At 59.0% G+C, this 23,346-nt stretch overlaps 1 protein-coding gene and 1 pseudogene across 11 annotated transcripts in view; one reads left to right on the top strand and one right to left on the bottom strand.

Moving 5' to 3' along the window:
• The window catches only part of INPP5A (inositol polyphosphate-5-phosphatase A), a 179,670-nt gene extending 157,112 nt beyond the window's left edge, over positions 1 to 22,558 (bottom strand). For all 11 annotated transcript variants that reach the window (XM_089898379.1, XM_089898381.1, XM_089898383.1 and 8 more), the window contains exon 1: positions 22,201 to 22,558. In XM_089898379.1, coding sequence (XP_089754505.1) covers positions 22,201 to 22,275 — 75 coding nt within the window. In that variant the 5' untranslated portion in view covers positions 22,276 to 22,558. The remainder of the gene's footprint in view (positions 1 to 22,200) is intronic.
• LOC149747351 (uncharacterized) lies at positions 1,508 to 6,597 on the top strand (annotated as a pseudogene).
• Positions 22,559 to 23,346: the final 788 nt, after the last annotated feature.

Below are 23,346 nucleotides of genomic sequence, written 5' to 3'. Positions count from 1 at the left end.
CCAGCTCAAAGCCAAAGTTCCCAACCTCAAAGTACTGGGCAAAGTACTCTGCCTCTGGCAGACTCTGGCTAAGCCTCTGAGGGCTTCCCAGCTGGCCAGCACACGCACAGACACCAGGGCGCCAGCCGCGCGAGCCCTAGCCCACAGGTGGGAACCCACAGGTGGGTGCCCCCAAGTGAGCAAAGTGCGGGAAGAAAGGCCCACGGCCGGCCACCAGGCAATGGGAGAGCCTCGGCGAGTCTCGGAGGAGACAGCGTGCTGCTGCCAGGACAGCCCCTTGGGGCGCCCCCTTTCCTCAAGGATGCCATCCCTCGCCCCCTTGTGACCAGTGGGTGTCACTGCCCTTTACCTCGAGGGTGGGTGGCGGAGTAGCCGCCTCCAAACACGACCAGTTCTGGGGTGGGCACGGATCCCCAGCAGCAAAGCGAGGCCTCTGTGGCATCTAAGCCAGCTACGGTCGCCCCGGCCCTCGCAGGGACACGAGGGAGGAGCCAGGTGGGCCGTCTGGGAACGCGCAGACGGCGGGTACACAAGGCGTGGCGGGGCAGGGGTGCTGGGTGTGGGCGCCACGTCTGCGCTGGCCTCTGAGAGGAGCCCAGACACAGAGACAGTCCTGCTGGGGCCTCGCTGCTCCTCGAGACCCCGACCGGCAGGGGGGCCTCCGTCCTCCCTTCCCGGGTCAACGGCCTGGGCCAAACGTCCGGGGTCTTGCCGCTCAGCGACGGTGCCCAGGCCACGTCTGAACCCAGGAACGATGTCCATGAGGCTCTGGCTGCCCGCTCCTTCTCGTGACGCAGACTCAGGAAGGAGAGGCCCAAGGTGAAGGGCAAACACTTCCAGGCCTTCTAGCCCCGCCAGGACCAATGCCCCTCCTTAAAATCAACACTTTGCCCTGCATCCTTTGTCACCCTGAAGTGAAACTCAGAGACCACACTGCTCACCACTCATGTATTTTTAAAAACCACTGTATACTAAGGAACAGTAAATGGAAGGTAGTTTATGTTTAAACAACACCTATTTACATACAGATGTGTTACATTTACACACACTCATGTGGTCTCCATCTCAGAACCCAGCAAATGCCACTTTTTAAAATGTCTAGGAAAATACAAAAAAACACCCTGTGTTCCATCGCAAACCGATTCCAAACATCGTGGGTAGCAGAGGGGACACACGGGCAGCTCCGTGCCTGGGGGCTGCAGGTCCTGACCGGGCCCCCAAGATGCCGAGGACACAGCCCTGCATTCACCCCCGCGGTTGCTGTCTCAGGTGCTGCACAGGAGCACGTGTCAATCAAACAGGAGCCACGAAATGAGTTTTCACTTTCTAATTCTTCTTTTCACATTTTAGACTAAAATGTCTGTTTTCAGGCAGCTAATGACAAGCTGTTGGAAAAGAATATTTTAAGCCAAAGTATTACTGTCTTTCACAGTAACCAGAATTTAAAACTGGGGTGTGTCAACGACCTACCAGTCTGAATGCCCGGCAGGGGGAGAAGCGCAGCCTGATGGTGACGGTGCCTCTGGCAGGGCCCACGTGGCCGTCCTCCTGTCACTGTGGTTCCCTGGGCTCCACCCACACAGCCGAGCCCAACACCGGTGACGGGAAGAGGCCTGCCTGGCACCCACCTCGGCGAGGGCAGGGGCGGAGGACCCAGGTGTCCGAAGCCGCCAGGCAGGGCCGGCAGTGGTGCCCTCTGCCCGACAGCAGTGCGAGGGCCCGAGGCGGGGCGGACTCGGCCTGACAAGGAAGCCACCTGCTTGTTAAAACTTCCGTTTCTGCTCAGACGTGCAAGAGCAGCTCTGTCTCCTGTACCTCGAGCCCTGCGCTGGCAGCAGGTAACCTGGCCATGATCCTCCCCTCACTCCGCCCCACTGAGGGCAGGGCTCAGACCCCAAGTCAGCGGGGGCGGGCAGAGTCGCCCCCCGCAGCGGGCTCCACTCCGAGGAGGCCCCAGCGCTCGCCCTCAGACGGAACCCACGCACACAGGACGGAGCTCGGACCACCGAGGACCTCAAGTGCCAGGTGTGGACGCCAGGCTGACCACGCGGGCTGAGGCGGGCCTCTTCCCAGGCCAGGCAGAGGCCAGGGCTGCGGTCGGCAAGGGCCAGCCCACCACTGCGGCCGAGCCTCAGAGCTGAGACTCCCTCAGGTCACCCCCAAAGAGGCTCCACACTGGGAACTGTGACCTTAACCTTCAGGGCTCCTGGCAACCGTGCAGTGGCCGAGCAGCAGCAGGGGGCCGCTGACAGCCTCACTGGGAAAGGAAGAGTGGGGGACACTGGGGTCAGTGTGTTCCACGAGAAGCTCCATTTTTCGCGGATTCAAGTCAATCTCTTGCTCACACTGGTTAAGCAAGACCTGCCTCGTTGCGAGAAGCCGGTTCCCTCCTGGGCAGACACACGGGGTAGGACAGCAGGGTTCACGGCCACCTCTGGTCCTAATGGGCTCTGGAAAACTGCCCCTGAGTCAGGAAGTGTCCACACTCCCTGGAGACCAGGGCCAACTGCAGGGTCATCCTCCGGAATCAGATGGGTGAACCAAGCTCGCACTGTGCGGGCTCCTCTCGGTCCATGGCCTCCGCGGGCCAGCGGGAGGCTGGCTGCAGACAACCCCAGGCACGCGCTGCGCCTTCCTACGTTGGAGAGGACAGCCCGCACGCAGAAGGGAGCACGTGCATCCGTGACAACCCTCAGGGTCTCGGAGCTGCGGGCACAGGGCCCAGGGACGCCAGAGTGCCCAGAGGGGCACCAGGCTGGAAGCAGACTCGCGCTGACTTTGCATTCATTCAAGCAACAGGCGAAGCCAATGAACCTGCAGTGAGGGCCACCTCGCCCGGGCACAGAGGAAAACTGCCCCGAAGCTTGTCGCATGGGAAGAGGACCCAAAGTCAGAGCCACATGCCACCTGTGGCCACCACAAGCGGCTCAGGAGAAGGGCAGCCACTTGCCTCAGGAACAAGTAGAGGATGGCTCAGTGTCAACCAAACACAAGGCAAGGCAAGACAGAAGGAGAGAATGGAATCCTCCCCAGGAGCCACGGCAGCAATGAGACTTCCAAGACAGGCTTCTGTGTGATCTAACCCGAAACGCAGCCAACGCAAAGAACACAAAAACAACAGAGAGACGTCCGTGGAACCAAGAGTTGGTCCTTTAAAAAGATCAGTGACATTGACAAATTTTTAGCTACACTGACAAAAGTCAGACGACTCAAATTATTAAAATCGGGAATGAAAGCGAGAATAGTACTACCAACCCTACAGAAATAAAAAGGATCACAAGGGAATAAGATGAACAAAGGTCTGCCAACAAACTGGTAACCTAGATGAGATGACAAATTCCCAGAAAGACAAACTCTGAAACTAACCCAGAAAAAACCAGGAAATCCGAGCAGACCTAATTACAAGTAAAAAGATTAGGAATAGGTTAAACAAAAGACGTGTAAGACTTGTCCTGAAAAGTATAAACATCAATGGAAGAAATTAAAGAGACCTCAGTAAATGGAAAGACATCCTGGGTCCACGGACAGCAAGACATAATGTTAAGACGGCAACGCTCCCCAAAGCAATCTGCAGATTCAAGCCATCCCCATCAAACTTCCAGCTGCCTCTTCTGTGGAAAGTGACAAGCTAATCCTAGAATTCATGTGGAAATGGAAGACACCCAGAACAGACAAAAGAAGCTTGAAAAAGAAGTACAAAGTTGGAGGACTCACACTTCCCCATTTCAAAACTTACTACAGGACTTCCCTGGTGGCGCAGTGGTTGAGAGTCCGCCTGCCGATGCAGGGGACATGGGTTCTTGCCCCGGTCCGGGAAGATCCCACATGCTGCGGAGCAACTATGCCCATGCGCCACAACTACTGAAGCCTGTGCTCCGCAACAAGAGAAGCCACTGCAATGAGAAGCCCGTGCACCGCAACGAAGAGTAGCCCCCGCTCGCCGCAACTAGAGAAAACCCACACACAGCAGCGAAGACCCAACACAGCCAAAAGTAAAATAAAAATAAAAATGGGTACCTGCCTGGGAGCTCCCTCTGCTGGCCTCCCAACTCCATTTTAAATGAGGTTTCCTTTTATTAATTTTCACAAACTCAGTAATAAAAAGACAATTAGGGCTTCCCTGGTGGCGCAGTGGTTCAGAGTCCGCCTGCCGATGCAGCGGACATGGGTTCGTGCCCCTGTCCGGGAAGATCCCACATGCCGCAGAGCGGCTGGGCCCATGAGCCATGGCAGCTGGGCCTGTGCGTCCGGAGCCTGTGCTCCGCAACGGGAGAGGCCAGAACAGTGAGAGGCCCGTGTACCTCAAAAATAAAAACAAAATCTTACTACAAACTACAGTTATCAAGACTCTGCGGTCCTGGCACAGGGACAGACATACAGATGGAGAAAACAGAATTGAGAGTCCAGGAAAATAATCTATGTATCTGTGATCAATTAATCTTCAAGAAGGCAATTCAACGGGGAAGACTAGTCTTTCCAACAAACGGTGCTGGGGCAGCTAGATATGCACACACGCAGAGGAATGAGGGGGCAGCCCTACCTCACACCATATATAAAAATTAATTCAAGACGGATCAAGGACGTGACTTTAAGAGCTGAAACTATAAGCCTTAGAAGAAAAGATGGGGTCTTTGTGACCTTGGATATGCAATGGTTTCCTTTTTCTTTGCTGTCTCTCTTTTTTTTCCCATGTGTATTTTTTTAATACATCTTTATTGGTATTTTTTTAATTGAAGTATATTTGAGTTACATTGTTTCAGGTGTATAGCAAAGTGACTCCATCATATATGTGTGTGTGTATATATATGTGTACACATATATATACACATGTACACACACACACACACATACATACATACATTCCTTTTCAGGCTCTTTTCCATTACAGGTTGTTACAAGATATTGAATAGTTCGCTGTGCTCTACAGCAGGACCTTGTTGTTTATGTGTTTTGTTTTGGTCCTTTTTGCGGTACGCGGGCCTCTCACTGCTGTGGCCTCTCCCATTGCGGAGCACAGGCTCCAGACGCGCAGGCTCAGCGGCCATGGCTCACGGGCCCAGCCGCTCCACAGCATGTGGGATCCTCCCGGACCGGGGCACGAACCCGCGTCCCCTGCATCGGCAGGCGGACTCTCAACCACTGCGCCACCAGGGAAGCCCTGTTTATGTGTTTTATACATAGTAGTGTGTATCTGTTAATCCCAAATTCCCAAGTTATCCCTCCCCCCATTTCCCCTTTGTAACCGTAAGGTTGTTTTCTGTGTCTATAAGTCTATTTCTGTTTTGTAAATAAGTTTATTTGTATCATTTTTTTAGATTCCACATATAAGTGATGTCATATGGTATTTGTCTTTCTCTGTCTGACTTACTTCACTTAGTATGATCATCTCTAGGTCCATTCATGTTGCGGCAAATGGCATTGCTTCATTCTTCTTTATGGCTGAGTAATATTCCATTGTGTATATGGACCACATCTTCTCTATCCATTCACCTGTCAGTGGACATTTAGGTTGTTTCCATGTCTTGGCTATTGTGAATAGTGCTGCTATGAATATAGGGGTGCGTGTATCTTTTCAAATTAGAGTTTCTGTCTTTTCTGGACACATGCCCAGGAGTGGGATTGCAGGATCATATGAGTTGTATTTTTAATTTTTGAAGGAACCTCCATTCAGTTCCCCATAGTGGCTGCACCAGTTTACATTCTCATCAACAGTGCAGGAGGGTTGGCAATGGTTTCTTAGATGTGACAATGTGAAGCACAAGCAACCAAAGAAAAAAACAGATAAATTGGACTTCATCAAAATTTTAAACGTTTGTGCTTCAAAGGACACTATCAAGGATGTGAAAAGACAGCACAAAGAACAGGAAAAAATATTTGCAAATCATATATATGATAAGAATCTAGTATCCAGAATATATAAAGAAAAATTCAACAATTTTTAAAAATTTTAAACCAGGCAAAAGATTTAAATAAACATTTTTCCAAAGTAGATAAACATTTTTCCAAAGTACATATACGAATACCTAATACGCACATGGAGGGAACACTCAATATCTATTATCAGTCATCAGGGAAACGCAAAACAACGCCACTTCACACCCACCAGGACAGCTATAGACTCAAAGAGATGAACAATAACAAGGGTTGTTTTGGATGTGGAAAAATTGGAACCGTTGTGCATTGCTGGTAGGAATTCAAAATGGTACAGACACTTTGGAAAAGACTCTGGCAGCTCCTCGAGAAGTTATACAAGGAGTTATCATATGACTCGGCAATTCCATGCCTAGCTATAGCCCAAGGGCATTAAAAACATGTTCACACAAAAACGTGTACACAAACGTTCACAGCAACACTATTCGCAGAAGCTTTGGCCTCATCCACTGCTGAATGCACAAAGCGCGGTCTGGCACACAACGAAGCAGCACTCAGTCACTACATGGGGTGAGGTGCTGACACAGGTACGACGTGGATGAGCCTTGAACACCTGATAAGAAAAAGAAGTCAGACATGTTGTCTGATTCCATGTATATGAGGCGTCCAGAACAGGCCAATTCATAGACACAGAGTAGACTAGTGGTGGCCAGGGTTGGGGGGAGGGAGAAACGGGGAGTGACTGCTAAGGGGTACTGGGTCTCTTTTAGGGGTGACGAAAAAATTCTGGGGTTAGTGGTGATGGTTGCGCAACCTTGAGAATATATTAAACACTGAACTGTATGCACAAAAAGAGCGAACCTTACGGTACTTGAATTTTGTCTCAACCTTTAAATAATAATCACAATAATAAATGCAGCCGATACAGCCCTCCAGATGGAATGACTCATCCTCCACCGTGCGAACCCTTTACAACGTGGGGTGCTGCAGTCGGGGGGCCGAGGCCGGACTGGAGTCCAGGCCTCAGGGCAGATGCGGGAGGGAGCTGCGTGCCACCCACCTGACAGCACACACAAAGGCTAGAGCACAGCACCCCACCCATGGTGAGCCAGCTTTCCTCCCAAGCCAGGACGGACTCCCCCCACCACCCACCCTGGCTCAGTAGCACCTCATCAGGTTCTCATCAGGGACCCCGAGACGGGGAGAGGCCAGCTTAGGGGTCCGGGTGGATCTGGGAGGCTCCCGGCGGAGGCCGCCTCGGGCTGAAGGGGGCTGGCGGGCACAGCGACGAGAGGCCTCATGTTGGGGCCGTTGAGATGACTGGTTCCCACGAGAACACAAGTCCACGGGCCCTGGTGCCTCCTGGATGTGGGGCGCCCGCAGGGGCAGGCAGAGCCCCGGCCGGGGCCCTGGTGGGGCTGGACGTGCGCCGGAGCCGGCGAGCGCCCAGAAGCTCTGCCGACAGAGGGCGCCAAGCTGCGGGGACGCGCCACCCGGGGCCGATCTGCCTCTGAACAGTGCAGGAGCTAGAGTCAAGGCACGTCAACCGCGGCGAGGTGGGTGAACATGCAGTGACGTGGGCTGTGCTCGCCCCCGCCCCGCCCCGTGGAGAGAAGAGCAAAGGGATTCCGCACCGAACACTCCCCCGCACTGGAGCCGCCAGTGCCCCTCCCCATCCTGCCGCCACGGGAGGGGCCACACACACCAGGCCCCCCCTCCAAAGGCAGCCTGCCCAACGGGGACTCAGGTCTCCAGAGCAGAGGAGGGACGGCGACGGCGACCTTAGCCGCGTGCGCCAGGCTGGGCTCAGGGTCCAGGCAGGAGATCCGAACCGGCGGGCACCACGGGACCATTCCGATCAGGGCGCTAACCCTCTCCGTGGAGCGAGAGCCTCGCGGGGCAGAGCAGGACGCACGGGTGGGGGGCAGGAAGGACCGCCCAGGGAAGGGGACCTCTGAAGTCCCCTGCCCGCCGCCCTGCAGAAACTCGACATCTGGCAACCAGGCTGCTTTTTCTGTAAGCTAAAAAGTCTTGGTTGTCACATTTATGTTCAATCACCCCTTATTTTGTGATTCATCGTGGGGGAGGATCTGCTCAGTTTCACAGTAACAGGATCCCTGGGAAAGCAGTGACTGAAACAGGAGGGGATGGAGGCCCATCTCAGAGGGGTCAGCTGGGCACCCCACCAGCCAGGCCGTGGGGGACCGACCAGGAGGGCAGCGGAGGCAGCGGCTTCCATGCTCTGACAGACACCCGGGGTAAAAAGCCCATTTGAGGTTGTGGCCCTGCACTGCGCCACCCCTGTCAGACAGAAAGCTGACACAGAGCCCCAGGTGGCCCTCGCCCACTGCAAGCCACACTTGCTCTCACTCACCTTGTAACTCAGATGCGGTCTGACCTCAGGACCATGACAGCCCAAGGCTGACAAACAGCGGGCCTGCAGGCCCTCGGTGGGGCCCCTGCCACCCCACAGTCACAGCAACTCGGGAAAGAGCCAGAAGAGACAAATCTACTCAGCCCTACACAAAAGGAGCGAACTAAGCCCCAAAGTGACAAATGGTCGTCATCTTCAGATTTCTGCAGTCTCTCATTCAAGCTAACGAGCTTCCGGGAGCCTGGAATCCTCCACCCACAGCACCGGGGCCACTCACGGCTGGTGCTGGGGGACAGCAGGAGAAGGCCTCTCCTGCGGAGGGGGTGCTCCCAGGGCCGACACTCCCCCTAAGCTTACCTGCTCCGAGCACACTCATCTGCCCCCGGCCGGGTACAGAGGCTCCTACTGCGCCCGCAGGTCCCGACCGCGCCGCCCGAGGCTGCCCAAGTCTCAGGTCCGCGGAAGTCACCCACGGCAGGAAACAGAAAGGTGCCCTTGGACCAAGTGGGGAGGATCGCTCGGGAACTCCGAGTGCTTTTAGGCGGGTAGACTCACCAATCTCTGGTCAGGGGCTTTCAAACAGTGCCACGGCACAGGAAGAAAAAACACAAGAAAGTTGCAAAATTTCGCGAGCACAACATGAGATACAGGAAAGAAATTGCAGTCGAGAGTCCTATACAAACAGACCTCCTGGACTTCTGTGTAATCGCAGCCCTGAGGAGATAAATGACCCCAAATAACAGTGTCAGTAACAAAAAGAACAGTAGCTATTCTACAGACCCTATGATCACCTCCCTGTCCAAATAACTCTATTAATAATTTAGATACAAGATCCATAGGAGCTACATAATTCTAAAACAGAGATCCTGGAAAATCCAAGGAAAAGGGCTCAAAAATGATACTACAAGCAAGCAGGGTAACAAAGTAAATGATAACAGACTCCACGTCATACCATCTGACAGAACCAACAGCTGGTGTGATGTGATTACCAGGCGTCTCCACATCACTAGAGGCGTGGGTGCACGTGCATGTGTGTGACGCACACGCACGTGTGCGTGGGGTGGACATGACACGCAGGCACGTGACACTGCCCAGGCGCGCAGGACGGCAGCTCACACCAGCCCGTGGGCCAGGCCCTCCAGATGCCGGGGGCTCTGCACAGGCGAGCGGGGAGGCCCGGGCTCGGCACTGTGACCGCAGGAAAAGGGCGCTCACTGGCCCTCGGGGTCCCCCCGCGAAGGCAGTGCGCTGTGTGCGGGAGAGTGGATCCCACGGCTGCTACAACGCCAAGGAAGTGGCGCAACATCGAGAGGGGACGCAGCACAGGTTGGGAGCGGCAGGAGTGCCCCAGGACCCTTGTGCTTTGTGACCTCAGCACAAGGACTCAACGGCCCACCTGCAACAGGAAGGGCCGGCCTGGGGGTGCCTCCGCCACAAGCTCTGCGCCCCAGAACACACGGACGCCGCAACAGGTGTCTGGGCCCCGGTGCTCCCCTCCTTCCTGAGGGAGTCCAGCATGCGTGCCCAGCTCCGCAGCCCGCTGGGCACCAGAGGCTCCCGCAGACCCCCAGGTGGCTCCACCCAGCAGTAGGCGGGTGTTCATTCTCTGACAGAACAAAGTTAGAACTTTGTTTTCACACAGCACAGGTTCGGAATGCAGCCATTGCCACAAAACGCTGAAATCATTCTGCGGTCTGTCCGGGTTGGTAGCATTGAAGGCAACACCGTGCAGAATACAGAGGAGACATTTCAGAGCCTTTGTGGGTCACACCACACAATCTTTCTCATTAGAGGAAACTAAAATTATCAAGGTTATCAAGGTTCAGAGACGTCAATTTTCTCCTAGGAACTAGCATAAATTTTTACATTTCTGAGTGGAGTTTTATTGTACTGGAAAAACAGCAATGGAAAGCACGCACGTCGGTGCTTCCGCTTTGCCGTCCCGGGTTCCTCAAGCGCCATTCCCGACGGACCCCATCCTCAAGGGCCCCTCCCGTACACCTCAGGGCGCACCTTGGGGGCGCCAGTAACCTCTGGCTGCATCTCCCTGAGTGGCTCAGAGCTGCTCACCCTCCCGGCTGGGCCCGGCCCCGAGTTCCCCCTTCTTCCCTTTCCGGACTGACTCACTTATCAGTCATTAAAAACTACAGACAGGTCCCAGGCAGCTCCCTGGAGGAGGGAGCCGACTGTCCACACCCAAGGCCCGTGCGGGAGACAGGGGGCCGGGGCAGCACCCGCACCTCAGGGCCTCCTCCCACCGGCTGCAGAAGCTGCGTCACCAGCTGCATCCCCCGTGCGCGACAGAAACAGGGGCTCCTGCACAATCGGAGGCACGGCCTCTCAGCCTGCAGCGCCAGGCTTCTGCGCTCGCCACCCACGCCGGCCACGTGGCTTCTCCAGCGCACCCAGCTCCCCGTTTCCTGCCACTGCTCCTGCCCCACAGTGGCCCCAACGGCCCCCCTTCCTTAGTTCTCCCAAAGCCGTCAGGCCCGGCCCCTGCTTCTCGCCCCGGGGGGCCCTCCGTGGTCTCTGTGCTCAGGGCATCTCTGGGCATCCTAAGCCACCCTGAGTCACCAGCCAGATCCCTGTTCACCTCCTGCTTCTGCTCGGCAGCTGGGGCAGCCTGGGCCCCGCACACAAGCCATGAGCCAGGCGACCCGGTGCAAGGTCCCCCGTGCCCTGAAGGTGGACTGTGCCCGTCCCTGGATGGCCAGGACAGAGGCGCCGTGCCCCGGAGGGCAGGCGCCTCAGGCTACGAGCAGTCGGACCTGTCAGCTTCTGGGGCCGCCCGGGCCCCACGCCTCAGACCCCCAGCACGCCCTTCTCGAAGTACTCCTCCTCGAACTCCCAAAACGCCCCTCCCGGGGCCCTCCTCACCGTCCTCTCCTCTCCGGGCCTCCACCTGCCCGTGACCTCCCGCCAACCCCTCCTCCTGTCTCGGTCCAGGACGGATGGAGAAGGCGCGGGAGGTGCGGGGCCAGGGAGCAGCGTGCCACGCGAGGGGCCTCGGGGAGGCTCCCAGCGCTTGGCCGCCGCGCCCACCAGTTCAGAGGACGCCCCAGACGGGCCTGGCGGCCGGGATGGCGGGAGCGCGGCGTGGGGAGGGGCGGCTCCAGCCCCTCGAAGAGGGCCCGGCTCTGGAGAGACACAGGAGCCCGGGGCCCCTGGGGCCACGCTACTAGGAGCCCTTAAAGACAAGCTCTCCCGGTCCCCGTGTCACCGTGCGCCTGCAATCTCGGCAGGGGACGCAGCAGAACCCCATGGAACCTGGGAGCCCGAACGACCCCCAAAAGCACCAAGCGTGCCCCGGGCCCCGTATGTAAGGCTGGAGTCCTGGGGGCAGGGGTTCAGCAGCTGAGGTGAGACGCCGCCTGCCCTGGTGAGACAGCCCCCAGATGGGCCACCGGGCCCTGCTTTGGTTCCCCTGCTGGTCAGCTCTGGCCGCTCACCCATGTTCTGTCAGCACCACTACTAACCACGACCCTCGCCCCTCACGGCCCAGCCTGCCACCTCCCGCCTGGACCGCACACAGAGCACCCCGCCTGGACGCAGCGGCGAGGGGAGCGGTCATGCTACAGCAAAAACAGGAAGTTGCAACAGATCTGAAAAACCGTTACAGTGATGAAGGAGAAAATAAAAGCAAAACACATGTCCCCACAAATTTGTTTGTTACTTGGACAGATGTCATTCTTAACAGAACAAATCCAACTGAAAGTAAAGCCCACATCACCCCGAATTACAATATATCGAACATAGAGCGTGCTCTGCCCTGAACTGGACAAAGTAAGTGCCCCCTAGGACACCCCAATGAAGCCCTGGGAGGCAGAATAGGTACAGGACTTGAGAGCACCCGGGACATCGTCAGGCAAACTAGGACAGGTGGGTCTGTCTGCTCCTAAGCCTTCGCAGCGGCCTCTCAGTGCAACGGCTCCCGGGAATGCTGCTGAGGGAGCCTCGTGATGGTTTCCAAAGCGCTGAGCACTCGACCCAGGTCTGTTTCACACACACAGGCTCACCCGCGTGGCCAGAGCTCCCCCCACCCAACTCTCTACTCAACATCCTACCACTGACAGCCACCCCAAAGCCCACGTAGGCACGGTAGGGTGCTCGGAGCTTGGGTCCGTGCTGGGGTCGGGGCAGCTGCCCCCAACTCATCCTCAGGACCCCAGGACTAACGGGCCGTGTAGCTAACTAAGACGCTGGTCCAAGTGGACCCCAGTGCGGCCCCTTGCAGGTGGGCCCTGAGCACACGCACCCCTGCCCCCGAAGGACGGCCAGGCCCCAGCAGGGGCAGCTGCACCCCCAAAGGCCTCCATGAAGTCCAGCTGCAAAGAAACGACCGCCAGGTGTGACACAGACGGCAGGAGCCCAGGCCAGGCTGGGGACAGGCCTCTCAGAGCCTGAAGACCTGTCACCTCTGCGGTCACACAAGGTTTTCCCTAAAGGAGGAACAGGCCAAAGTGGCGCCTCTTGCTCTTCTACCATGAAGTCGCTGGAAACATTGGCATCTGACACCCACCCCCACCATCCTGCGGAGGCACTTCCTCACTGGACCTCGAGCCCAGACCAGGACAGCCGCGTGCCTGCCAGGAGGTGACGCACCTGCAGGGCTGTGCTTCTGTCCCACAGGCAGGCGATCTTGGGCAGCTTCACGGAGATGCTCCCCCTGAGAGCATCCCTGCTGCCCAGGTGAGGGCACCGAGGGATGGCGGCCTGGCAGGCGGCGGGCGATGCACCAGCAGGCCTATCGGAGACGTTCTGAGACCTGTACTGGGCTTAACAGCCACTCAGCCAGGGGAGAAAGGCAAAGGGGAGGGGGTGGAGGACAGCCCCCCAGATGGGCCATCACACCTCAGGGGCTGGGAGAAAAGAATTCCCCTGGGAGAGGCACGCTCTGCCCCTAACCTGGGGTGGTGTCCCCCATGTCCGGGGACAGTGGGCGGGGAGGACACCCGAGTCCCTTCCAGGGAGCCCTCGCCACCACTGCCCCCTCGAACAGACTGATCAGCACCCTCCAGGGAGGGCGTGGGACGCGGCCAGCACGCCAGCCCTGCAGGGAGACATGCCGTCCCGCCGTCCACGCCGGGCTCCGCCGCACAGCGGCCCCGTCCTCGCCCCGCCTCCCCCGCATAACTGTGCTCAGAGGTGCGCCATGACCACAGCCCCCTTCTGCCTGGGCAAAGCAGGCCTCTTGGGGGGGATTCTGGCACCCTCTGTCCCCCCACCAGGAAGTGAGAAGGGCGACAGCCCCAAGGAGCCACCCCTGTCAACCCAGTCAACAGTTTGCCAAAAACTGTCACAAATATGGCAAACCGTCCATCTGAGTGGGAGGCCTACTGTTCAGAAGCAGAGGCCACAAGGACATTCCGCCCACACCCACCATCAAAGGGACGTCAGCACGAGTGGCCCCGCGCGGAGGGGCCGGAGCACACTTAGCTGGAGCCCACGCAGCCAGAGGCGGGAAGTGGAGCCGCCGCTCTGACAGCAGGTGAGCGGTGCCCAGAAAGGGTAAACGTTCACCTGCCACACGACCAGGCCTGGCACCCAGAGGCTGCACCCTGCCGCGCGCAGCAGCCCAGCCGGGAACAACCCCGAGTCCGCTGCCGGTGCATCCACCCACGAGCGCTCAGCAGGAGAAGCACCATGAGGGCCACGGACTGTCGGTGCTGTGGGATCCGCGGTGAGGGCAGGTGGAGGGGAGAGCCGCCCAGGGGCTGGGGCTGAGCTCTGCGAAAGGCCAGGAGGGCAGTGTTTCAATCTGGACCGTGGTGACAGCTGAGCGATGGCAAACATTTTCTGAAGACCATCGAACCATACACTTACGCTGGGTGAACCGTGCGAGATGCAAATCGTGCCTCCACCAGACTGTCCCAGCGAGAAGGAAAAACCAGCCGGAGCCCAGGCATCCACAGACCTGTCCACCGACCTCCGAGAGCGGCTCTAACACTGGTCCCCCAGTGCCCGCGAGGTGCCAGGCCAGTGGGGCACGCACCTTTCCCAACTCAGCCCCCACCCAGCTCTGACAGGGGGGTCCAGCAACCAGCAGGCTGGCAGCAACTCTGGTTCCCTACAGCCACGTCCGCTCTGCCCCTTGTGCTCATCAGGGCAGAGCCCCAAATCCCGCCCCTGCACTGCTGGTCAGAGGCCAGCACAACCAAATGTAATGAAACATGACAAAAGCCCAAAGCTTGTAATTACTGGAGGTGGGGAAGGGATGTGGGGCGGACAAGGCGGCAGAGCTGGGCACGGTGACCTGCGCCGGGAGGGAGGTGCGATCCTGCCTTCCCGGGGGCTGGGGGGCTCCTGGGAAAAGAGGGGCTTAGGCCAAAGCACGGAGACGCATGTTCCGTCCGGGCAGCGGGGACCGGGATAGCTGCAGGTGCTCGTGGGAGGCGAGGGCAGGAGCCACACGTCAGGACCCCAGGCGGGGAGCAGCTGGGACAGACCGGCTAAGCAGCCCGAGTGCAGCTCAGCCCTGGACACAGGTGAGGACAAGACTGCCGCCCACGGAGGCCTTGTGGGGAAGGAGAGGACGGGGCCCCGCCAGCACAGGTGCCTCACGACCGCCAGGGCATCCATTCCCTCCTTGCCCCGCTGCGGCCAGTGTGCCGCTGTCATTCCACACTCCCTGACGTGCAAATGGCCATAAAAAGGTGAATCACACGCCCTGTCACGTGTACACAGAGGTGGAGCTGTCCTGCGTCCCCGCTCGTCCCCGCAGACCCTGGAGTGCGCCGCCTTGGACAGGCACTAAAGGTGGAGCTGCCCTCCACCGAGACCCAGGCCCAAGCCGGGCCTTCTGCTTTCAAAGCCCTTTGAGTTCCTAGAATAACTGCTCATCATTCAGAGGCCCCGAGAGGCGGGGCAGAAAAGGAGGGCTGTTTGAGGGCTGTCTTGAGAGCAGCGCTGTGGCCAGACTCTTCCAAGGGGGGACACGGGGGCCCCCGACCTCCAGGATGCAGCTCCAGACACCAGCTCCCGTGCTCGCAGGCCGGATGAGCCGGGAGGGCTGGCACGACATGCAGTGACCGGGCCAGGATGCACACGAAGAGGGAGGAAGACTCAGCGTGGGCTCTGCAGTGCCCGGAGACCCAAGAGGGGCCAGAGCTCGGGGCGTTCTGCTCAGCAAAGGACCAGGAAGAAAAGGGCCTAAGGTCACGATGACCCATCATGGCCCCACAGCCGTGCTTCCAGAAATGGAGTTGGCTTATTCCTACTCAAGGGAAAACCAAAACTCCTCGAGCCTGGTCGGCACCAGCGTGCTTCCCTGATGGTCAAGGCACACCGTCAGCCCGGGAACCCCTGCTGTGTGAGAGCACCAAGACCAGCCATGGCACAAGGCTGGTCCCTCCCTGACCTGCCCCAGATCCTCAGATGCCGACAGCTGTGTAGGCCGAGCCGCCTCCCGGGGCATCTCAGGTCAGGTGTGCATGGCGCACGCCAAGCCTCCACGGACCTCACTCACCCTGCTCACCTCCTCCCACGACGGAGCCGTGAGCCCTCCACACTGTTCCCCGCCCCCCGCAGTGCAGCAGATCCAAGGGGATGCCCTGTCCCAGGGCCACATCCATCTCCCAAAACAAACCTTGTAAACTCAAATTTTAAGTTTTAGAAAACAGGTCTAATCACCAGAGGCCAAGCAGACGCAGGGACCGTGACTAAACAAGGGCCTGGATGCTCCCAAACAGAGGCCCACGTGTGCCCAGCCTTCCCCAGACGCACAGGGATGGGGCTCCCACAGGCTACCCCGCCCGCTCCAACTCTGGAGTCACACGGCTGGGTGGTGGCCCTGTGCTGGTCCCACACTCCAGACATCCCAGACGAGGTGCTGCTTCACCCTCGCTCGCCACCAGAGACGAGACCCGATGGCATTCTCGGCGGTACCGTCGTCAGGATGAGCTCTCCGACGAGCTCAGAGCCACGCTGGGAGTGGACCTGCCCAGCCCCAGCCTGCAGAGGAGCTCACGTCTGGACAGTTCTCAGGCTCAGACAGGAGAGTCCCGTGTGCCCCGATTACCCGAAGCAGCAACAAAAGAGAGAACCCGAAAGTCACCTCCGTGTCCACCTGGGGCACTCGCCACATTCTCTCCACTCCTCTCCTCCCCGGGCCCACGATCATCCTCCTTCAGCTCACTCACATCAGAAGGGTCCCCCTCCCCGCCCCGTATAAACACAGGGAGAGCAGGGCCGCGTCCCGAGAAGTGACAACAGACAGGGGACCGAGACTCCACTCAGACCCTTCGTTGCCTTTCTGACTAGCCTCCTGGCCCTGTGCTGACCCCCACCTACTGGACCCCATTCCTGGACCAAGCTCGCCTCCCAACAGGAGATGCTCCCGCCCACCCGCCCGCCGGGGCAAACACTGAGGAGGTCAACATTTAAGGAGGCACCCCACCCTAGTCCCTTAGCAAGCCCTGCCCCCTCCCCCAGGCAGCCTCCCCGGCTTCCGCATCCCTCCCTTCGGGTCAAACAGGGGGCTCTTTAAACAAGGGCAAGCTGCGGGCTGGCAGGCCTGGTCCGAGTCCTGTAACTTCCGAATCAGACCCGACACACATGGCATCACCCCCAGCAGGGGCCTCTCTCCCCAGAAAGAGACTCCCACCAGAGACAACCCCAGGGCAGCAGCGCCGGCCCCTCCTCCCCGCCCGCTCACTCCCAGAAGGGCACGCAGTCCACGTGCTGATGGAGTTCCCGACGTGGGCCCAGAGCGTGAGCTCGCGGAGTGGCGCAGGCTGAGAGGCAGTGGACGTGAACGCGCCCCGTGTCAGCATCCTCCAGCATCCTCCTGTCCAGCAGGTCCCCCGGCAGTGCTCACTCCTCTGGACTCAGGACACGCAAAGCATTTAAGACTTCAAACCTAAGAAGTGCCTCCCCCACCAGTAACGTAAACCCTCCCTCAGCATCTCCAGAGCTGGTAAAGCGGGAGGCGCGGCAGATGAAAGTGTGCTCTCACGGCCGGTCCAGGGCCGGCAGAGATCGGGGACGAGGGCAGGAGGGACCAGGAGGCAGGCACGGCCCCAGACGGATGACCACACGTCGGTTTAAATTCCAGCCGCATCCAAGGCAGGCCTGACAGGAGCTCGTCGGCGCTGGGTGGAGGCGTGCGGGGTGCAGGCACAGCTTCCCAGCGTGGAGGAAGCAGTTCTGAAACACCACCAGTATGAGCCCACCGACTCCCCTGACCCCACCACCCTGGGGATGGGACGGGCAGGCCCCCATCTACGGAGAGTCCCCAACTGGGACAAACAGACCAAATTCCCACAGAGAAAGGACACTGAGATCTCAGGTCAGAGGCAGTATTGCCAGAAGAATGTGGAGATATCTCCCTGCGGCCATGCCCCCGCGGCCATCCCCACGGGACAGGAGCCGGGAGAGCCCAGAAGGGGGCCTGTGAAGAGGCCTGGCCCGCTCAGCCCCACCCCTGCCCCAGCACAGCAGAGCCCTTGGGGGCTTCAGGGGCTGCATGGACAGCAGAGGAACCGCCGCCTCCAAAATTCGAAATTCGGAAAACCCAATGTCTTTGATGAGAACCGGCCCCTGCTTCACGGCACTGGCCGAAAGCGCTGGACCTTCCCAGGCAAAGGCAGGAGGAGGGAGGCGGTCCTCACTGGGTCTGGGTCTCCTCCCTGCGTCCTGGGCATCCACATAAGAGATGCTAGTGAAAGACCTGCGACTAGAGAAACTAACTCCCCAGGAGGCCGGGAGGTGGGGGCCCCAATGCAAGTCTTCGAGAAAAGACAGATAACACCTGGCACTGGAGCGCGTGGAGGAATCGGAACCCTCGTGCGCCGCTGGTGGGAACGCAGGACGGGGCCGACACGGGGAAACAGTGCGCAGTTCCTCAAGAGGTTAAACACGAGTCACCGCAGACCCAGCAGTCCCCACCCCAGGAATGTGCCCAGGAGAAGCAAAACACGTCCACACGAAGACTTGTAAGTAAACGTCCACAGCAGCCCAGAGGTGCAGGCTGCCCAAATACCCATCACCTGGCGCTGGATAAACACAGCAGGGCACAGCCATACAGTGGAACGGTGCTCAGCCACCAACAGGAGTGACGTGCTGAGCTCTGAAAACACGGTACCAGATGCAGAAGGCCGCGTGCATGATTCCGCTTATGTGAAACATTCAGGATAGGCAGATACACAGAGACAGGAAGCAGACTGGTGATTATCAGGGGCTGTGGGGGTTTCAGGGGAGATGGAGGGAATTGGCGGGGGGGGGGCACGGCTATGGCATACAGAGTTTCTTTTTCAGGTACAAAACAAATTCTACAACTGACTGCGGTGATAGCAGCACAGCTCTGAGAACACACTAAAAACCACTGAGTCGTACACTTTACACGGTGAAGTCCGTGCGTGTGAGTGACGACTCAGTGAAGCCGTCACCAAACGAAATTCCTCAAAGAAGTGGAGGGATCCACACCATTAGAGCAAGTGAGAAGGCCCGGACCCGAGGCTGGCCCCGTATGAGGCCCCAGCGGGCCCCCCGCACCCCGGGATGGAGGGGGGAGGCCCTACACACACACGGGGCTGGGGCGGGGGAGACAGAGGACAAGTGCCCAAGGTGCCCAGCCCAGGGGAGGGGCTCGCAGACTCCCGACACAGAGCCACATGCGCAGCGAGCTGCTGTCCCCAGGTCCGGGCGGAAAGAGGGGCTGCTCAGGAGCTGGCCCGGCAAAAAGGGAACCAGCTCCAAACTGACGTTTAGCTCCGAATACGCAGCAGGACAACGGCCCTCCAGGCAGACACCCAAAAGCGAGCTGTGCTCTCAGAATCCTACCGCTTGGCTACGTCTCTTTCCCAAGAAACAGTCTTACCATGTAAGGGTGGGACTGAGTTCTGAAACGACAGCCTGCAAGAATCCACCTTCTCAGTTCACTTCTAGCAAAACAACAACGACAACAAAACCACGTAAAGAACCAAAAGCTAGAAACCTCCCTTGTCAAAAATCCAGCCATCTCGAGCAAAGCAATTAGGTTTGCAAGCCTAGCTACCCCTTGCCAGCGACGGGGTGGGGGGTGGCAGCACGGTCCGACTGGGGACTGCCGGGAAGAGCTCCGGGCTCTCTGGGGGCCCCCTGGAACAGGCCCAGGCAGCCCAGCCAGGCCAGGCCCCTCCCCGCAGGCTCAGGACGGGCCCCAGCTCAGACAGGGGCCCTGGAGGTCAGGGCTTCAGCAGGTCACGGCTATGCCCTCAACAGTGCAGCACCGTGGCTCGCTTTCCATCCCGCCGTCTCAAGCACGAACGGTGGAGCTTTCTGGGGCTGTGACATGTGATGACATCACCCTTCTGAGAGCTACTGAAACTGTCTCAGTTTCCACTTGCCTCAGGGTCCACCCACTGACCTGGCAGACACTGGTGGTTATGACCGACGAGACCAAGGACTCTGTGGGGCTCTCCATAGTTTCTAAGGGTGTAAGGGGTAAAAGTTTGAGAACCAATGTACTCTGGACGGTGACCACCCCCTCGTGTGTCACATCACAGGGTGAGGAGCGACCCGAGGGCCCTGTGTGGGGACTAAAGTAGCCGCACTGTCCCAGACCCAACCAAGCCGGGCGGGCAGACGAGGAAAGAGCTGCCTGCCAGACGAGATGCCCTGTGGGTCTCAGGACGTCAGGGCCAAACCATGGTGAAAGTCCACATCCAGAGCTTTAACGGGATCGCCTCTGGATGGCGAAGAGGTAGTGAGGGGAGACCATGAAACTACGGGAGCAGATACGCATCACCTGTCACTTGAGCACGAAAGGCAACAGTGCCCGCCCTTCCCAACAGGGCCTGTTTCTAACTCAGACCCCTCCTCCTCGGCCCGCACCCTCCAGAAAGAGGCCGATGCCACACACTGTGAGGCCTGGCCCCTCAGTGGAGCTTGGTTTCCAGACGATGAAACTGGGCAAGAACAAATCCCTGCCCAGGCCGGGCCACCGTCTGAACAGTGCGTCAACAGGGGCACATGTCACACAAAGACAGAGTCAGCAAGCAGCTCTTCTGAAACCTACTATAAACCAAGGAGTTAAAATGTCCTTCACTCAAGAATCGGCTGCTCTCACCAGCCATGCTACAGGGGACTGGTTAACACCCACCCCTGCTTTTCCAGGCCACTGGGGAAGAGCGGCCCCAGACCAAGCTGCACACGTTAAGAAAGCTGTGGGTGAGGACAGATATGTCTCTACTGGCCCTTAAGTCAGAAGCCACCTTGCAGAATTAACCCACGCACTGCTTACCAAAACAAAGGTTCCTTCCCGATACAAACAAGATGCAAAACTCCATACAGCCTTTAAGAAAAATGAAGACTCAGAGAGAACCTGTTGCTAAACAAAAGTAAATTAAGGGATCCACTTTAATGTCCACAGAGAGAAGTGTGTATACAGTCGGAACACAACAAAAATGCTCTAACTTGGAATCAAAGATTACTGGAAAGAATGTTTGCACAGCAAAATTCTCCTCCCTTTGAGACTGAAATGCCCCCACCGTGCTTAATTTTCCTGACATTTCTGAGGCTTTGAAGCCACAGCTAACGGATCTGAATCATCTGAGTAAAACCATGTTAGCGTGGATGTTACTGCAAAGCCGAGAATAGAATGCTAAATATACAGACACACACCCATACCGGGCACTTTTGTAGAAAATGATCAATCACGAAACTAGATAAAGTTGTCCTGTCTGTGCCCAAGTCAGAGGGCCAGCAGTTCATCTCCAGCAGGGAAGTATAATACACGGCGCTTGGAAGTTAAAAAAAGAAAAACACAAAAATAGCGCCTACCTTTGATTAATAAAATCACACCTCGCCTGTACATGAACTTAGCCTACAGAAACATCTCACCCATGCTCGCTGCCAGCAAAGGGAGGCTCGGAAGAGGCAGGGATGCAAGTCATGTTTGCACCAGTGGTCTGCGTGGTCAGTGGCCGCACCCTCACCGCGGGAGGAGCTGGGGGAGGAGGGGGGCGGGTAGTGCGAGGCTGCCTCAGGCTCCATCTGGGCCATCACCCTTTTTTCTTAAACAAGCACTCCACTTGGAGCCACATTCTGCTTTATTTGGGTTGGCAGTATAAGTACCAACAGCGGGGTGGCACCGTGGCTGCAACGCCGAACTGGGTCAGCCTCCGCCTGCCTCGGGAGCCAGGGGAGCAACGGGCCTTGGCAGACTCTTCTCTCAAAGGCCTCGGGTGCCTGGGTGGGAGGTCTCAGAAGGTAAAGGCCTTGGGCAGTCAGCATCCTTTTCTCTGGCCTTGAAAAGCTTCTTGCATCTTTCTCTTTAACAGACAAGAAACATAAAGTCCTCCAGGGCTTTCAACAGAAACCCCCTGTTTGAGAACTAGAGAGCTACTAAGTTACAAGGTAAAATGAGGGTGCCTACACCTCCGAGCAGCCACAGACAGCTCTGCAGACAAAGCAGGCAGACGGGCAGGGGCAGGGGCCACGGAGGGCCGGGTCGGGAGTCACAGGCCAGAAGTCAGGGGCTGGGGCTCGGGAGACACGGGCTACGGTTTGGGGACCAGGATTCAGGGCTGAGCTTCTGGGGACAAAATTCAGTACCAGGGTTGGGACCAGGTTCAGGGTATGGGGCCCTCGGACTAGGGCTCGGGGGCCAGGATTTGGGGACCTTGGACAGGGATTAGGACTGGTGTTTAGGGACCTGGGTTCAGGGACTGGGCTCCGGGTTCAACCTATGGAGTGTGAAGGCTGGACCAGGAGACCAGGATTCCAGCGCCCAGGGCCAGGGTTCAGGGCTGGGGTCCTGGGTCCAGGGCTCAAGTTTCAGTGTCTCGGTTCCAGGGTCCCAGGGCTCAGGACTCAGTGTCTGGGTCCCAGGGTCCCAGGCTTCAGGCCCGAGTCCGGGGTCCCGGGGCTCTGGGGTCAGTGTCTGGGTCCCGGGATTTCGGGCTTCAGGACAGGGGTCCGGGGTCCCGGGGCTCAGGGTCCGGGGTCCAGGGTGCCGCGTCCGGCGCCGCACTTACGTCGTCGAAGAGCGAGCCCACGTTGGCCGTGACCAGCAGCACCGCGGTGCCCGGGGCGGCTGCCTTCCCCGCCATCGCGGCCTGGGCCGGGGTGGCCGCTCTTCGGGGCCGACCGGCCGGGGTCTCCGCGGGCCGCGGCGTCAGCTGCGCCGGGGGGAGACCCCGGGGCGCATCGCGGGCTCGGCCGGTCGGGCGGGGCCTGGCCAGGGTCCGGCCGCGCTCGCTCTCGCTCTCCGCAGCCCCACGCCCGTCGCTCTCCGCCCGCGCTCAGCGCGGCCCGCGCGCAGCCATTAGGATCGCGGCCGCCGGAGCTCCCGCAGCGCCGCCGCTGCCGATAGCTGAGACGAGGCCCGCCCGGGCCGGGGGCGGGGCGAGCGCGGGGGTGGGGCGGAACCGCCAGGGGGCGTGGCAGGCTTCAGGGGCGGGGCCTGAGGGAGGTGGGACGGGGATACGAGAGGCAGGGCGGAGCCTGAGGGGGGGAGGAACAGAGATATGAGGGGCGGGGTGGGGCGGGGACTTGGGGAGGGGAGGGGCATGTGGGCGGGGTGAGACTGCAGGGGCGGGGACTGCGGGGAAGGCGGAGAGGGTGTGGGAGGGGCGGGGTGTGGAATCGAGGCAGGGCCTGAGGGGTGGGGCCTGCGCGGGGCGCTCCTGCGACGGCCTCGGCGCTCGCAGCCACGCTCCTGTCAGTCAGCGGCCGCCCCGCCTTACCCCACGCCGCGGCGGCGCACTGACTCCTCCTGCACCCCATGACGTCATGGCCCTGCTTCGACGGCGCTTCTTAAAGGGGCCGCGCGCTGCTCCGGGCTCGACCGGGCGCGACCCCCTTGCTCCCGGGCAGGGGTTGCAGTGGGAGCGCGTGGCTCTGTGCGGACTGCGCCGGACCCACGGAGAGGAGGGCGGCGAGGCCGGGCCGTCGGACCGGACGGCTGAAGGCAGCAGGCGCGCTGGGGTCGGTGGGGTCTCCCCAGCCCACCCTCCGCGCCAGGCCGTCCGCGGAAATGAAATGGCCACTGGTGACGGGAGACGCGCGGACAGTGCAGTGAAAAATGACAAGTAGCCGCCAACACTAACGGTGGCACTAGGTTCTGTCCACCCGGTCTTTGCAGGTGACGGTGACCGCGTATCCAGGACGGTTCTCAAGGC

The sequence above is a fragment of the Delphinapterus leucas genome, chromosome 16, assembly GCF_059928025.1.
Source record: "Delphinapterus leucas isolate spDelLeu-1000000601 "Yukka" chromosome 16, BTC_Dleu_Yukka2, whole genome shotgun sequence".
Taxonomy (NCBI): Eukaryota; Metazoa; Chordata; class Mammalia; order Artiodactyla; family Monodontidae; genus Delphinapterus; species Delphinapterus leucas.
The sequence above is the reverse complement of the archived record's forward strand: the minus strand, read 5'-3'. Positions and strand labels throughout refer to the sequence as shown.